The sequence below is a fragment of the Macrobrachium nipponense genome, chromosome 2, assembly GCF_015104395.2.
Source record: "Macrobrachium nipponense isolate FS-2020 chromosome 2, ASM1510439v2, whole genome shotgun sequence".
In the NCBI taxonomy this organism is placed as follows: Eukaryota; Metazoa; Arthropoda; class Malacostraca; order Decapoda; family Palaemonidae; genus Macrobrachium; species Macrobrachium nipponense.
This window is the reverse complement of record NC_087201.1, coordinates 80,823,567-80,839,619: the sequence shown is the minus strand read 5'-3', so window position 1 is coordinate 80,839,619 and position 16,053 is coordinate 80,823,567. Positions and strand designations below refer to the sequence as shown.

Sequence of the window (16,053 nt, the reverse complement as noted above, 5' to 3'; positions counted from 1 at the left end):
GACGTTTCTGGGCACAGTAATTCACATGCGTCATTTGAGGGCTATTCTGACCCAAGACAGAGTTCTGACCGTCTTGAGCCAGGTGGAGAACTTTTTGTCGGATCGAGCTCAACCAGTGAGCGAGTGAAGAATTTTATTAGGAAGGACGTCATTTCTGTCCCTTCTGATTCCAGGTTCTTGTCTCTGGATGCGCTGTCTGCAGGTATGTCTCAGGAATCGCTGGGACTTTCGGGAAGAGAGTGCAGTGATAGTCTGAGACGATTCCTGCCTTGAAGATCTTCTGTGGTGGTCAGAAAAAAGTCATTTGACCATGAGAGTAAGTCTAGCCCTCCCGATTCCTGACGTTCTTGTGTATACAGATGCCTCAGATCAGGGTTGGTTGGGTTGCAACCCTGTGGGAAACTCAGGTCGAGGGCCTTTAGAGGGTTCGGGACCGAGAGAAGTCAATCAATTTCCAAGAACGAAGAGAAAAGCGCCTCAGTGGCGTGGTTGGGTTGGTGTTTGCTTCTCACCTCAGTGGTCGCGGGTTCGATTCTCGGCCATTCCATTGAGGAGTGAGAGATGTGTATTTCTGGTGATAAAAGTTCACTCTCGACGTGGTTCGGAAGTCACGTAAAGCCGTTGGTCCCATTGCTGAATAACCACTGGTTCCATGCAACGTAAAAACACCATACAGACAAACAAACAAATAAACAAACAAACAAGAACGAAGAGAGGTAGAAGAGGCTCGAAAGCTGTTTGTATATCTGGTAAAGGGAAAGGTTGTAGCACTCTTTTCGGACAGCACTATGGCCTTCGCATACCTCAAGAAGGAAAGAGGTACAAGATCATCGACCCTGAATCTTGTCGCTCAGAGGAATCTCCTCTGGTGTGAGAGCCACGATGTTACACTTCTTCCTCAGTTTGTTGCAGGGAAACTCAATGTGTTGGCAGATGCTTTGAGTCGATCGCAGGAGGTCCGTGGGAGCGAGTGGACATTGGCACAGGAGGAAGTGCCGATCTTGTTAAGGAGGTGGCTGGCTACTGTGGACCAGTTCGCCACCAGGTTGAATTATCACCTTCCAGTTTACTTCTTGCTGGTAGCAGACCCCATGTTCTGCAGGACAGATGTTATGCTACACACTTGGTACAATTTTAAGTGTATGCCTTCCCTCCTTTTGGCATGATACACCAAGTACTGATAAAGCTGAGGAACTGCAGGAACACTCATGGCCTCAGAGACCCTGGTTCCTGGACCTCCTAGAAATGTCCTAAACAATGGTCCTTCTCCTGCAAAGGAGGAATCTACTCAGATAGCCGCACTTTCGTTATTTCCACAAGAACATTTGTATGCTGAATCTAGTTGCCTGGAGACTGTAACACCGGTCTCTCCAAGGCAGTGGCTTGACAACTCTCCTTTTGCGTAAGAAAGTCGACCAGCAAATTATATCAAGTCAGATGGGGTGGTGTATCGCAGGTGGTGTAGGAAAGAAGGGTACAGTATTTTTTGTCCTACTATAGTGAAGGTGGCTGATTTCCTATTGTTCCTCAGGAAATCTATGGATTTATCCAATTTGACGATTGGAGGATATAAGGATATGTCTATGCTCGCAAGTACCCTTAGATTCCATCTTCTGGAACTCTCTAGTAATAGGGTTTTGCATGACCTGTGCCTACTGTGTTTTAGGCATCCTGTGAAATTTTAATTCTTTTTGCTACCAAGTGGGAAATTATTAGCTGTGTAATTACCTGGTAAGTATATATATATATATATATAAAACTTAATTTTATTATAAAGATGTAATTTTTCGACAATAACCAAGACACTTGACAGATAATATGTGAGTCAATAATGTATTGAATGCCGATTTGTTGATTCTGTGTTATGTAAACTAATGACATTTTTATACTTCTTTATTTGGTGCTGTTGAGCTGTAATTTACCGCATATTGTTGAAGTTTCATTTCAACATAATGCTGGCTGATTGCATTGTCCTTGTCTGTGGTTGGTGACAAGTTTTTAAAGATATGAAACAGTTATGGATGGATTATAGTGTTTCTGGGGCTTAGAAAATAGAAAATACCTTGTGTTACATATTCCTGCCACAGAAATAAATGTTATAAATCCTATTAATTTTAGATGTGCATGTTTTGTAATATAATTTCACTATCAAAGTAGTTATTTAGTTTTTTTGCCAAAAATGTTAAGAGAATTTTTATTAACTTCTTTTTTATCCTTTTTATAGGATGTGTTGGAAATTGAAGAATACCACATCCACACCCAACAAAGGCAGAAGAGGCTCGTTGGAAGCCTTGTTCTGTACTCCATTGTTTTCTACTTGGTAGCTGCAGTTGTATTTTACTTTTATTACTTCCCTCCTACACTTCAAGAGCAGTTGCTGTATGCTACACCTTTTATTGTCTTCCCTTTAGTGTAAGTATTCTGGTTAATTCCTACATAATATATACACCCACAGTCCTTTACATTAGGAATTACTTTCGGCAAAGCTGGAAAAACACTTGATCAAGGTAGTTAGTCAGTGTAAGCGTTCCAGTTTGCTTTTGGCTGTCTAAGCGATGCAGACATGTCTTCTTGAGCTCTTGCCTGACTGTCGTTAAACTCAGTTTTTCCATTGGTATCTTTTCTTACTTTTTTATATACACTTTTTTGTATACTGAATATAGACAAACCCATGATTTGTGATAGCATTGCAGGCCGCTGCCTTTGCCCAGCATTTGTATCTCGGGGCCAGCAGTCAAAGACATAACATTTGCCCTCTATCACATCTTCACTCCCTCTGCTTGTAAACACACAACAACATATCTTGCTGCATGCGCAGTTGAGAGTTTTGTACATGCAACTTCCCCGGCAGATATATACTTAGCTATAGTCTCTGACGTCCCGACAGAATTCAAAACTCGCGGCACACGCGACAGGTAGGTCAGGTGACCAGCCCACTCCCGCCGCTGGGTGGCGGGAATAGGAACCATTCCCGTTTTCTAACCAGAATTTTTCTGTTGCCGGTAGCAACAACACCGTTGTTGGTACCTCCTGCTTTGGAATTCTTTTCTCGTTGGCCGAGGATTATCTGTTTGACCTTTGGTGATGTACATTGATCTTTGGCTTTGGCATACGCTTATCGTGGACCGTTTTTTGGATTTTGGTTTGGATACTCTTTAAAATGTCTGACGTGGTACCTGTATTTAGAGTGTGTACGAAAGAAGAATGTAAGGTGAGGCTACCGAAAGCATCGGTGGATCCTCACACGGTCTGTAAAAAATGTAGGGGGAATGATTGTTCTGCAACTAACACCTGTCTGGAATGTGAGGGTTTAACGGAAGTGGAATGGAAGACCTTGGCTTCTTATGTAAGGAAACTTGAGAAAGATAGAGTTAGGAGGGCTTCCATCAGAAGCTCAAGTAGATCCTGCTCTATTGAGCAGGAAGTAGCTCCTAACTCTTCTGTTAATTCACCTGCTCATAGTTTGGTTTCAGCCCCTTCCCCCAGCAGCGAACCTGTAGATGCGTCTACGGAAATGGCTGCAATGAGAGCCTCAATAATCAACTTGAAATCGCAACTGCAAGCATGAATGATACAGGTAAGCGCAGTGATGTGTGCAGTGATTTGTGCAGTGTCCCCAGTGAAGTGAAGGGGGCGTCTGACCGACTCCGCATTGCTCCTAGGCCTAGACCTCTTTCAGACTCCCATGACCAAGGGAGGAGGAATGTCGAAAGCCGCAAGGGGGATGTAGAGTATTCCCAACGGTCAGGCGTCCCTTCGGCAGATCCTGTAGCCGCTTCCCAGGCTGCCAAGGACAGCTACTGCAAAAGCGTCCTCATGAAAGTGCTTTTCGGACTCAGACTCTTCGTCCCCAAGAAGAGGATGGAGTTCTGCCTCTAAGTCGTGTCCTCTTAAGAGAACCTGGAAAACGCCAGCAAACGAAGCGTTGCATTCCAGTCCTGAACCTTTTCCGGAGTATTCTCCTGCTCGTAATAAGAGAGCTACGAGATCTCCTGACTCTTCTCCGGAAGGTTTCGCACACAAGACGAAGGAAGTCTTGGTAGGACTCCAGCAGCAGTTGTCTGCCTTAGTAGGAGTTCTTTCTGAAGGCTCTTCTAGGAAGAAAGACGTTTCTCTTCCCATCAAGAGTTCTGTTAGGAGAGCCTCAGAGAGTAGGCGCCCTGGCGTTAGCAGACGCTCCTCGCCTGAAAGGTTTTCGTCCCCAGCGAGACCTTCTTCAGTTGGATATGACAGGACTCGTGTGTCCTCTCCTTCTAAGATCGCTAATCGGAAACTCCCTACGAGCAAGAGTTCTCCCAGGAGTTTTTCTAGAGGCGATTACACCTCTCATGGCAAGTATCAGGAGCCTGATTCGCAGATTTCTCGTGAGAGAATTCGTTCGGCTAAGAGCTCCGGGAGAGAAGAGAGCTCCTCTCTTTTCAGAGCTCCGCAAGAAGGAAGGAGCGTTCGTTCGTCCTCTAGACTTTTCCCGAAGGAACAACCCTCTCCCTCCCGGCAAATACCCAGGACTCAGGAGTCCCGTAGGATCGTTTATATATTCCTTCTAAGGACGCAAGAGTATCGCCGAATAGGCACCTCGATTTTGACAAGTGTTCTTCGCCTCCCAGGAGGTATAGGAGAGAATCTAGCGCCTCTCCGAATGGACGCAAAGGGAAAAGGAGCTATTCGCCTGCTAGACGCAGTTACCAGGACGCAAGCGTCTCCGCTACTGGACTACGGGAACAAAGAGTTCTCCTTTCTCCTCGCAGGCGCATTTCGCCTTCCAGGCGTCCTCATCAGGACGCAAATGCCTCTCCTTCTTGGACCAGGCATCCTCACCAGGACGCAAGCGCCTCTCCTTCTTGGCCCAGGCGCACTCACCAGGACGCAAGCGCCTCTCCTTCTTGGCGCCAGGAACAGGATGTTCTCCTTTCTCCTCGCAGGCGCTCTTCGCCTCACAGGCGTCTGATTCAGGACGCAAGCGCCTCTCCTAGCAGGCGCAAGGAGTAGAGCAGAAGCCCGAGTATAGGGAAGCTCCAGGACTCGTGCAGGAAGGAGGATGAAACCAAGGTTTCGGATATCCAACAAGGGGACATTGATTCTCCTACAGATAGGATTCACGAGAGAAAAAGGCTTCTTTCTCCGGATCGGTCTCCTGAAAAGGCAAAGCCCTCTTCGCCTGCATCGCTTTTGGAAGAAGTTTCGGAAGAAGAGATCTTCAAAGATGCAGGAGTTTCGGACTATAAGAGACTTGCTTCTCTTTTGTTGCAAGTGTTTGGAGACTCGCTACGCCCGTCGGATCCCCCCCCCCTTCTCCTGGATCTTTATTATCTAGCACGAAACTGTCGAAGTCCTCCTCCTCCTTCGTCAGGATGACCCCTACTCTTTCTATGAGAAAGTCTCTGAAGAGCCTCGAGAGCTGGCTCAGATCTAGGAAGGAAGCGGGGAAGACGGTATTCGCTTGTCCTCCTTCCAAGCTGACGGGAAAACCAGGTATGTGGTATGACACCAAGGAGCCAATGGGCCTGGGACTCCCTCGTCCTCAGATGCGGACTTTTCCGCTCTTGTAGATTCTTCAAGACGACGCTCTCTGCATTCTGAAAAAGCCTCTTGGGGAATGTGTGAGGTTGATCATCTCATCAAGGGCCTGTTCAAGACTCTCGAAGTCTTTAACTTCATGGACTGGGCTTTGGGAGCTTTAGCCAAGAAGTCTCAAGAACCAGACTTCGTTACCATGGAAGAGTTGGGCAGCGTATTAAACTTGCCTAGACAAGGCGGTTATGGATGGCTCCAATGAAGTGGCATCCCTTTTTGGATCCTGTATATTGAAGAAGAGGGCAGTGTTTAGCTCCTTCTTAACGAAATCTGTTTCGCCTCTGCAGAGATCCTCCCTGTTATACGCGCCCCTCTCTAGTCACCTTTTTCCTCAGGAAATAGTGAGGGATATATCGAAGACCTTATCAGAAAAGGCCACACAGGACTGTTGGCCCAGTCAGCTAAAAGGCTATACCTGCTGTTCAGGTTTCGAAGAAGGAGAAAGTTCCCTTCCAGCAGCCCTTTCGGGGAAGGTCTGCCCCTAGATCTTCTCTCAGAAGTAGACGATCGGAGAAGAGAGGAAGGTCTTCTCGAAGGCCGTTCGTCAAGACCCAGTGAGACTGCGGTCCTCCAGACAAAAGTGGGTGCCAGGCTTCTAAACTTTTACGAAACTTGGGCACAGAAAGGTGCCGATGCCTGGTCCCTATCCATCCTAAAGAAAGGATATTTAATCCCCTTCAGGGAAAAACCTCCCTTGACTACAACTCCAAGGGAGTTGACAGCAAACTACAAGGATTCTGTCAAGAAACAAGCCCTTTTACATCTCGTGGAGCAGATGCTTTACAAGGAAGCCATAGAGGAAGTAAAAGATCTCTCTTCTCAGGGGTTTTACAATCGCCTGTTCTTGGTTCCGAAAAGTTCAGGAGGTTGGAGGCCAGTTCTGGACGTGAGCGCCCTGAACGTGTTCGTAGCAAAGAGGAAGTTCACAATGGAGATGACATCCTCGGTGTTAGCAGCCCTGCGTCCAGGGGACTGGATGGTATCCCTGGACCTGCAGGATGCTTATTTCCCCACGTGCCAATACCACCCCGTCTTCCAGGAAATACCTCAAATTTATGGCTCAAGGAGAGTATTTCAATTTCGGGCCCTATGCTTCGGACTCTCAACAGCCCTCAAGTATTCACAGGACTGATGAAAAATGTGGCTCACTGGCTTCATCTCGAAGGGATTTGAATATCCTTGTATCTAGACGACTGGCTGATACGAGCACAGTCGCGAGTCAGATGTCTGGAGGACTTAAAGCTGACACTGAAGTTAACACAGTCCTTGGGACTGTTAGTAAACCTCGAGAAATCCCAGATGATTCCCCAGCAGAACATTGTTTATCTGGGGATTCGGATGGATTCTCGGGGTTTTCATGTATTTCCATCACAGGAAAGACAGAACCGCTGCTTGGAAAAAGTAGCAAACCTTCCTAGAAGACTAAGAACAATGTTTTCCGCGAGGGAATGGATGAGTCTTCTGGGGACCCTTTCCCTCGTTTGGAACAGTTCATTTCTCCTAGGGAATGGCTTCACCTTAAGGCCTTTTACAGTTCTATCTAAGAGAACAGTGGGATCAGAGATCCCAAAATCTGTCCGTTTTATGCATGACACTTACCTGGCAGGTATATATATAGCTGTATTTTCTGAAGTCCGACAGAATTTAAAAAACTTCCGACACACAAAGCAGTGGTCGGCCAGGTGGTTAGTACCCATTTCCCGCCGCTGGGAGGCGGGTATCAGGAACCGCATTCCCATTTTTCTATTCATAAATTTTCTGTCGCCGGTACTGAAAACACACCTGTTTTCAGTACCATCCGGCTTAGGATTTTGGAAACTTCATTTGCCGCTAAGTATCCTAATTGTCTTTTAATTTATTTACTTGGATTTGTGGCTAGGCATACGCTATCTTAAATTGATTTGAATTTGATTCATTTTTGCATAAGATATCTGAATCTAGTTAGGCTAGTTTCAGAGGGTGTTGTCTGCAAAGATAGGGTGTGGCTACCGAAAGCTTCGGTAGTTCCGCACTTGGGGGGCGCAATTAATCAGTAAACATGTCTATTTCCGTAAGGAAAAAGTATGATTCGTATGTACGCAATTAATCAGTAAACGTGTCTAATTCCGTAAGGAAAAAGTTTTGTTTAGTATGTACGCAATATCAATTACGAAAGTCAGGGTAGTGATACTGCTAACCTTTCCGGTATACTTTATTTTGCCTAACGCTGTCAGTATGGCCTACGGGTTATGACTATGTCTGCGAGAGGTGATCGCTGTCCTTCATTGTTGTGAAGAGTTCTACTTCTGTTTTTGTTACGCCTAACCCTGTAATGTTGCCTTCGGGCCCTAAAACAGTGTTTGTAGAGGTTATTGCCCTTTCTCTTATACTATTTCGATTCGTAACTTAGAATCGAAAGTGCTTGCTTTAGAGAGCAATAGTGAAGTGGCTAAGTGCAGTGACAGTGCCCCTTGTGTAGTGGAGGGTGCGTCAGATCGGCCTTATAACGCCTCTAGGTCTAGACCTCTGTCGAACTCCCAGAACCAAGGGAGAGGGCATGTCGAAAGCCGAAGGAGGGTTACAGGGAACCCCACCGATCTGGCGTGCCTTCGGCAGTTTTCTGATGAAAATCCCCAGGATTGCCAAAAGTGCTGTTTTTCACATGCACGAATCCTGAAGGATTGCTTCTCGTCCTCCGAGGCGTCCTCACCCCGCACAAGGGTTGGAGCTCTCGGAAGGACTCGCGCCCTCTAAGAATCCTTTATAGGAAGAGGACGAATCTTCACGTCCCTTCTCCCTCGCTATGTGTTTCAGTGAGAAGTAAGAAGGCGAAAGTTGCCTGATCACGTGTACTTCTTTCCACCAAGAAATAGGAAAAAAGAAGGCAGTTTCTCTTGCTTGTTTTGACGCCTGTCAGGAGCGTGACGCTTTTCTGCACGCTTATTTGGACGATCGGCTTCTTGAACAGGACGCTCCGATGACGCACTCAGGCCGCCGAGCGCGCACCAGGACGCCGAGCGTCCTCGCCAGTGGACGCCGAGCGCGCACCGCAGGACGCCGAGCGTCCTCGCCAGTGGACGCCGAGCGCGCACCAGAATGTTTCTGTTGAACTCTTCAAGCTCTTGTTTAAGATTTGAGCCTCAAGAAAGTGAACAGAACTTCGTCTTCGAAACCCAGCAAGACCTCGGGTTTCGTGAATTCAAGAGGTCTCTGTCAATATTATATTGCTTTTCGCAAAGGTGGATGGAGTCAAGGAAAGCTCAAGGGAAGATCTCGTTTTCTCTACCTCAGTCAAGACTTTGAGATAAGACAGTTACGGGTTATGTAATGGCTCGACGTCCTGAACGTCAGGATTTTCGGCAACGTTCAGTAGGATTCTTGCAAAGGCACTCATCAAAAGGACGCTCTTCCAGGAAAGCGGCAAGACAGGACTTCCTTTGCCATACTGCCAATAAATTTAAAGCTTTTTAGACCATCTGAAAGGGTTTTTCAGATGATAGATTTTGTTAGTTTCTAGTCGAGACTTCCATGCCGATTGAGCATCGTCGTTCTACCTACCGTAAGCCCAGTCTCTTAACAGGATTCTTGTCCCTTCCTTGTTTGAGACGGGAATCGAAAATAAAAGGCTCGACTTCCTGGATTACGTTTTGTCAATTCAGTGACTTTCCCCCATTGACAATTTACTTACTTAGTTTTTGTCAAGTAAGTGGTGTTCCCCACCCTCATTGACAAAATATCTCTCTGTACCGTTAATGGGTTAGTTCTCATTGACAAACATCTCATTACTTGATATTGCGTAAGCGAATAAGGACAAGGTTCGGAAGAGCTCTCCTTCCTCATTCGCAGACTCGTACAAGAAATAGACTGGTAGACTACGTCAATGAACGCTTATGTCCAGTATCTTAAGAAGCTTGAGCTGTCTGCTTCGATTCTCTAAGTTTTTGTTCATGAAACTTGCCTGTCAGATATGTATGTAGCTGTATTTCCGAATTCAGCTATATATATGTCTGCCAGGTAAGTATGAACAAACTTTATTGTGATATAATAAAATTTTTTGCCTTGCGTTATTTTAATACTGGTTGGTTCAAGTCATACACGCTTGCTGTAGTTACCTCTTCGGATGGCAACCGAGAGGTCTATTGTCTACTATTTTAAGGACATTTAATCGTCACTCCCTGCAGCCTTCCAGGAGTTTCCGATTTATCTTTTACCGTTGTTATGGTAGTGTTCTGACGACACAAACGCATCTAGATATTTAGCGTTTTCTGTTTGCGCTTAAATATACCAGCTTGAGAGTCTCTGTTTGTTCAAAAATAACGGACCTATTTCTTCGTAGAATAGGTAGCTGGCAACCCAGACATAAAGTTAAGAGACGACGTTCGTAAGCTGCTGGCTGCTGCTGTGTCTGACTGTCCAAGTTCCAACCGAGCCATGCTCAACATTGCTATCTAGTGCCGCGGTAGGTTACGTCTCTCTCTCCTGCGGGGTTGACTGACTAACCGTATCTCTGTGCTGGCGGTTACGTCTCTCCTGCGGGATTGACTGACTAACTGTATCTCTGTCCTACAATCACGGACTTTAGCCCTAAGATTGAGGGGATTTCTTACGTGAATGAATAACGTTTGCATTAGTTTTGCCTTACTATGTTCAACAGAGTTATCTCTTAATCCTTTCGGTGCTCGTTACCGCACGGTATAGAACTACGAGTCTACCGCAACATTGCACTTTTATATGCTCTCCTGCTTAGGCAAAGCGCAGCCTTATAGGGAAGTAAGCATACTCGGGGAGGGAATGGATGAGCTTGCTGGGGACCATTTCCTTCCTGAAGAAGTTTGTCCCCGAATAGACTGCAATTCAGACCACAGTTTTTTACTACCGGGAAACTGAAATATTATTCAAGATCTAGGAATTATTCTGAACATCTCTCAGTGGCGTCATGATAGTTGGAGGTGCCGGACATCTGGATAGTGTTTCAGATGTCCTGGATCTTAATCTGAAAGAAGTAAATGCAATTCGGTCGTCCCTCCAGTCCTCGAAACGAGTTTTGGAACCAGTGGTCCACATCAACTCTGATTCCACAGCTCTCTCATATCTTAAGAAGTATCTTATCTCGGTACCCTGCTCGAGTTTTCTTTACGAGAAAGAGCCTATTAATAACAACAGGCGTAGAATGTAACGATCATCTAGAGGTTCGTTACAGGATTGCAAAAGTCCGTACGAATCGTCTCGATAGATTATCTAACATGCTAGGTATTTTATTTAAGTGGTGTTCTTTTTATGGTTGTCTGAGAGGGTTATTTCCTCTTCAGTATGTGAAGTGTAATGTGTTACGTTAGCTTTGTGTGTGGTTCAGGTGGTCTAACTTATCCTAGCCATGAATGCCCCTGGTAAGAGAGGGGCTAGGTTTCCTGTCAACAAATTGGTCACGTCCAGTTGTCAGACCCTTGTTGTTAGCTTTCTCAACAAACAGGTCACATCCTAGTTGAGAGCTACTAAGGTTTAGCAGGCTAAGAGGCAGGACCTACGAAGTCAGCTACCTTAGCAGGTAAGGAACTTAATAAATAATTTAAAAAAATTAGTTAATTTTGAAAATTATGACGATATTGCTGTCTGTGACCCACCTCCAAATGTGTCAATCAGCTATATATATACCTGCCAGGTAAGTGTCATGCATAAAAATGATATTGTTATGATACAATAAAGTTTTATGCATACTTACCTGGCAGGTATATATAATTAAATTCCCACCCTCCTCCCCTCAGGAGACAGGGTTTCAGAGAAAATCGAGGGATAAAACGGGAATACTTAGTTCCAAGTACCAGAGCCACGGGGACCGTGGGGGAGATCACCTGAACTACCAGTGGTCTAGCGGTTGCCGAGAGTTTTGAAAATTCTGCCAGTGCGAACAGACAACAGAGAATGTTGTTTGACAGATTTGCATCTGTCAAACAACAAAGACCTTCACGATCATTGAGGACTGTGGAATCTCGATTCTAGCTCACCATCTACTTTTTGTCTCGCCTGTTTTCTCGGAGTCAGACACTCGTGCGAGATCAGGCGACATATAGTAGCCCTGAGTTTCTTATTGACGAAGTTGATTGCGGACGACGTTGGGTTGCGTTGATACACCCCCAAGGTTTGCTTAGATTGAATCGCCCAGGCAGTCCAGACACTCATCCTTCAGCTAAGAATAGTGCCTTTTGGTCTTCAGGGTACAGCCTTGCTGTCCTTGATTCGTCTGACTGGTCAACTGGTCGTTCACCTGACTTTAGTACAGACTGTGCATTTTCCGGATCGAAGCTTTCAATATGGAACTTAGACGTAGTCTGAAGTTCTTGATGTCAAAGCATTCGAACCTCTCCTGCCTGTTAACTTCTTGTATGTGATCAGGAAGGCCTTCTTCTAACCACCCTAGATACGACAAAGAGGGTTAGTGAGATTTTAAGCCATCGTCACAAGTTTTTGGCTTTAGAGAACACAAGGAGGTGTGCTCTCTAAGGCCTTTCGTTATGGCCTAAGAATGGAAACCCTTTTTGTCCTTGGGCCAGGATCTTGGAAGCAAGGATGGCACAAGTTAGTGGGGAGGAGCCAGAGAGAGTCCTGTGCCCTGTCAGGTCTCTCAAGTTTTATCTACTTAAAATCAAGAAAGTCGAAGTCAGTCGGGCAATCTGCAGTGTTCCGAAAAAGACCAGACTTGCCCATATCGAAGTACACCCTGGTTTTAGGGTTAAGGAGTTCTTAATTTAAAAAAAAAAAAAAAAAAAAAAAAAATGCTCCTTCATTGTGTTTGCACAAAGATTTGAAATCTTTTTATCTGAATGCTCACGAGGTGAGGGCGCGGCCTCGGAAGCATTTCAAACAGAGCATGGCACTCAGCAACATCCTGAGTACCATATTTTAGCGAAGCAACTCTGGGTTCACTTCACACTCCCTGCGAGATGTGAAGATGGCATATGAGTATCTGCTGCTCGCTAGGGCCATACGTGGTCTGCAGACACAATCTTGGGGGCAAGAAGTACTACTCATCCTATCCTGTAGAAAATGGTTAGGAAGAGCTCTTAATTTAGTTGTGGAGTCGCTGACAACGGCGACTTCTTAACTCTGAAGCTTTAGTTAACACATTCATTAACTTTTGCTAGGTTTGGTCAGGTGGTGATATATATAATTATATATATATATTTTATTTTACTTCTTAGCCCTCATGGTATGGTCAATATGGTCTAGCTATCACATTGTGGTCACGCCCCCGTTGACAGATCATCTGGAGTGCACCAGCTTTATAGTCTCTACCTCGCTGGCAACTCTAGTAAAGCAGAAGCAGACTTGGGTGACAGTAAATCACGAAGTCGGCTATGCTAACAGGTGGAACCAAGATGTAAATCATCTGCATGCATTTGTTTCCCAAAATCCTTCTATTCTGTCCCTTCCCACCTCCAACGGTGGGGTTCCAACTATATATATATCTGACAGGTAAAGTTCATGAGCAAAATGATATTGTTATGATACAATAAAGTTTGTTCATACTTAACTGGCAGATATATATATATTCAAGTACCCACCCACCTCCCCTCAGGGACAGTGGAAATAAAAATTATGAATAGAAAATGGGAATGGTTCCTGATACCCGCCTCCCAGCGGCGGGAATGGGTACTAACCACCTGGCCGACCACTGCGTGTGTCGGAAGTTTTTTAAATTCTGTCGGACTTCAGAAAATACAGCTATATATATACCTGCCAGGTAAGTATGCATAAAACTTTATTGTATCATAACAATATCATATTCCTTCCAGATCACGAAGGAAATAAAGGAGGACCTTCGTTGGTGGATGAATCCGTGCAGGATCAACGAAGGAGTATCCCTTCATCGACGTTCCGAACCCTCGGCTAGTGTTGTATTCCGACGCCTCAGATGCGGGGTGGGGAGCCACTCTAGGGACGAGAGAAGTGTCAGGCACCTGGAGGGGAGAACAGGTGTCCTGGCACATCAATATGAAGGAATTAACAGCGATTCACCTGTCTCTCATACACTTCGAGGCTCAGATCTCAGGTTCAGTCCTACAGATCAATTCGAACAACACAACAACCTTAGCTTACATCAAGAAGCAAGGAGGGACGCACTCGTTCTCCCTTTACAAAAAGGCAAGAGAACTACTGCTTTGGGCAGAAGAGAGAAGAATCACTCTCCTGACGAGATTCATTCCAAGGGGAAACAAAAATGTAATAGCCCTGACCTTCTGAGCAGGAGAGACCAAGTACTGCCTACAGAATGGACGTTGCATCAGGAGGTATGCAACAGACTATGGTACCTCTGGGGGAGATCAAATATAGATCTTTTTGCCACCCATTGGAACAGCAGGCTGGAAAGTTACTGCTCCCCGATCGCCGACCCAAGGGCGATTTCAGTGGACGGCCTTCTCCTCGATTGGTCCGGAATAGATGGGTATGCTTTTCCTCCGTTCAAGATCATATCGGAAGTAGTAAGGAAGTTTGCAGCAGCAGAGGGAGCCAAACTGACCCTCATAGCCCCGTTCTGGCCAGCGCAAAACTGGTACACAGAGATTCTGGGATGGATAGTAGACTTTCCGAGATCTCTCCCAAACAGGAGCGATCTTCTCAGACAACCCCACTTCGACATGGTATCACAAAAATAAACCTGGCCCGCTCTCGCTCTAACTGCCTTCAGACTATCGAAGGACTTGTCAGAACGAGAGGTTTTTCTCGAGAAGTGGCGAAAGCGATCGCAAGAGCAAGGAGACCATCTACTATTCGAGTCTACCAGTCGAAGTGGGATGTGTTTCGCAGATGGTGTAGGACTCAGAAGATATCCTCTTCCAGTACCTCTGTGACAGATATAGCTGATTTCCTCCTTTACTTGAAGGAAAAATGTAATCTAGTAGTCTACAATTAAGGGCTATAAAAGTATGCTATCGTCAGTCTTCAGGCATAGAGGCCTTAACATTGGGGAAGACAAAGATTTACATGATCTGATTAAATCCTTCGAGACGTCAAAGAACAGAGTATTAGAGCACCTAGTTGGAACTTGGATGTGGTCCTAAAGTACTTGATGACCCCCAAATTCGAAACCAACCTCCCCGTAAGGCTACGTTCAGAGATCTGACAAGGAAGTCTTTATTCTTGGTCGCGCTAGCCTCAGCAAAAAGAGTAAGCGAACTACAAGCCTTAGAACATAATGTTGGCTTCAGGAACGACTCGGCGTTCTGTTCCTTCAAACCGATGTTTTTGGCGAAGAATGAAAACCCTTCGAAACCTTGGCCTAGAACCTTCGAGGTAAAAGGACTTTCGTCTCTAGTAGGTACAGAGCGAGAAAGGGCTCTTTGCCCAGTTAGAAGCCTTAAGTTCTACTTAGAAAGGAAGAACGAACTAAATGGGAGTAAGGAGAGTTTATGGTCCTCAGTTAGAGATCCCGGAAGACAGATCTCAAAAAATGCTCAGGCGTTCTTCATCAAAGATGTAATCAAGGAAGCCCATTTAGCGTGTAAAGAAGAACAACTGGACCTCCTTAGAGTTAAAGCTCACGAGGTAAGAGCAGTCGCTACCTCTTTGGCATTCCACAAGAACTTGTCGATACAGACTCTAGTGGAGTCAACTTTTTGGAGATGCAATTCAGTCTTTGCATCCCATTACTTGAGACACATTCAAGTGACGTAAAACGACAAATGCTTTACTCTAGGAGCGTACGTATCTGCGGATTCGTTGCTGGGACAGGGAGCTGAACCCATCCTTTTTAGTTTTATTAGGTTAGGGTTTTTTAATGGTTTTTTTGGTGCGTTTAATTGGTCGATTGAAAGAGGGTGCAGGAGTTGACCCCTTTCAAATCGTAGTTCTAACATGTTAGTGTGGTCAGGTGATCGGGATTGGTCGTTATGCTCCTTGTAGTGTCTTAATTACCTAAAGCTCTATCATGTAAGAGGGTTAGCCCCCGTTGGTATGATACAGGTCAAGGTTCTGCCATGTAAGTGGGTCAGCCCCCATTGGTACGATCCAAGAAAAGGCTCTGCCATGTAAGCGGGTAAGCCCCCATTGGCATGATCCGAAAGGGTTATCAGTCACAGGTCTCATCCTCTCTGAAACTCTGATGGCAAGGCAAGACATAGACAGTATCAATGAAGTCTTCTTCCATATCAGGTAGGAACCAAGGTTGTTTTTTAATATACCTACAACGTATGTTGTTTCCCCGTTTTTATATTCATAAATAATTAGTATGTAACTGTCTCTTGCCCTCCACCAAGGGTGTCAATCAGCTAAGTATATATCTGCGGGGGAAGTTGCATGTACAAAAATGATATTGTTAGTATACAATAAAGTTTTGTACATACTTACCCGGCAGATATATACGATTAATGGCCCGCCCAGCCTCCCCTCAGGAGACAGGTGGAAGAGAAAAATTCTGGTTAGAAAACGGGAATGGTTCCTATTCCCGCCACCCAGCGGTGGGAGTGGGCTGGTCACCTGACCTACCTGTCGCGTGTGCCGCGAGTT

General features: G+C 45.4%; 1 protein-coding gene across 9 annotated transcripts in view; it reads left to right on the top strand.

Moving 5' to 3' along the window:
* The window catches only part of LOC135220710 (endoplasmic reticulum junction formation protein lunapark-A-like), a 249,695-nt gene that overhangs the window by 33,105 nt on the left and 200,537 nt on the right, over positions 1-16,053 (top strand). For all 9 annotated transcript variants that reach the window (XR_010315766.1, XR_010315765.1, XM_064258125.1 and 6 more), the window contains exon 4: positions 2,225-2,412. Coding sequence is in view for 7 of the 9 variants with exons in the window: in XM_064258125.1 (XP_064114195.1) it covers positions 2,225-2,412 (188 nt within the window). In the remaining 2 variants the exon portion in view is untranslated. The remainder of the gene's footprint in view (positions 1-2,224; positions 2,413-16,053) is intronic.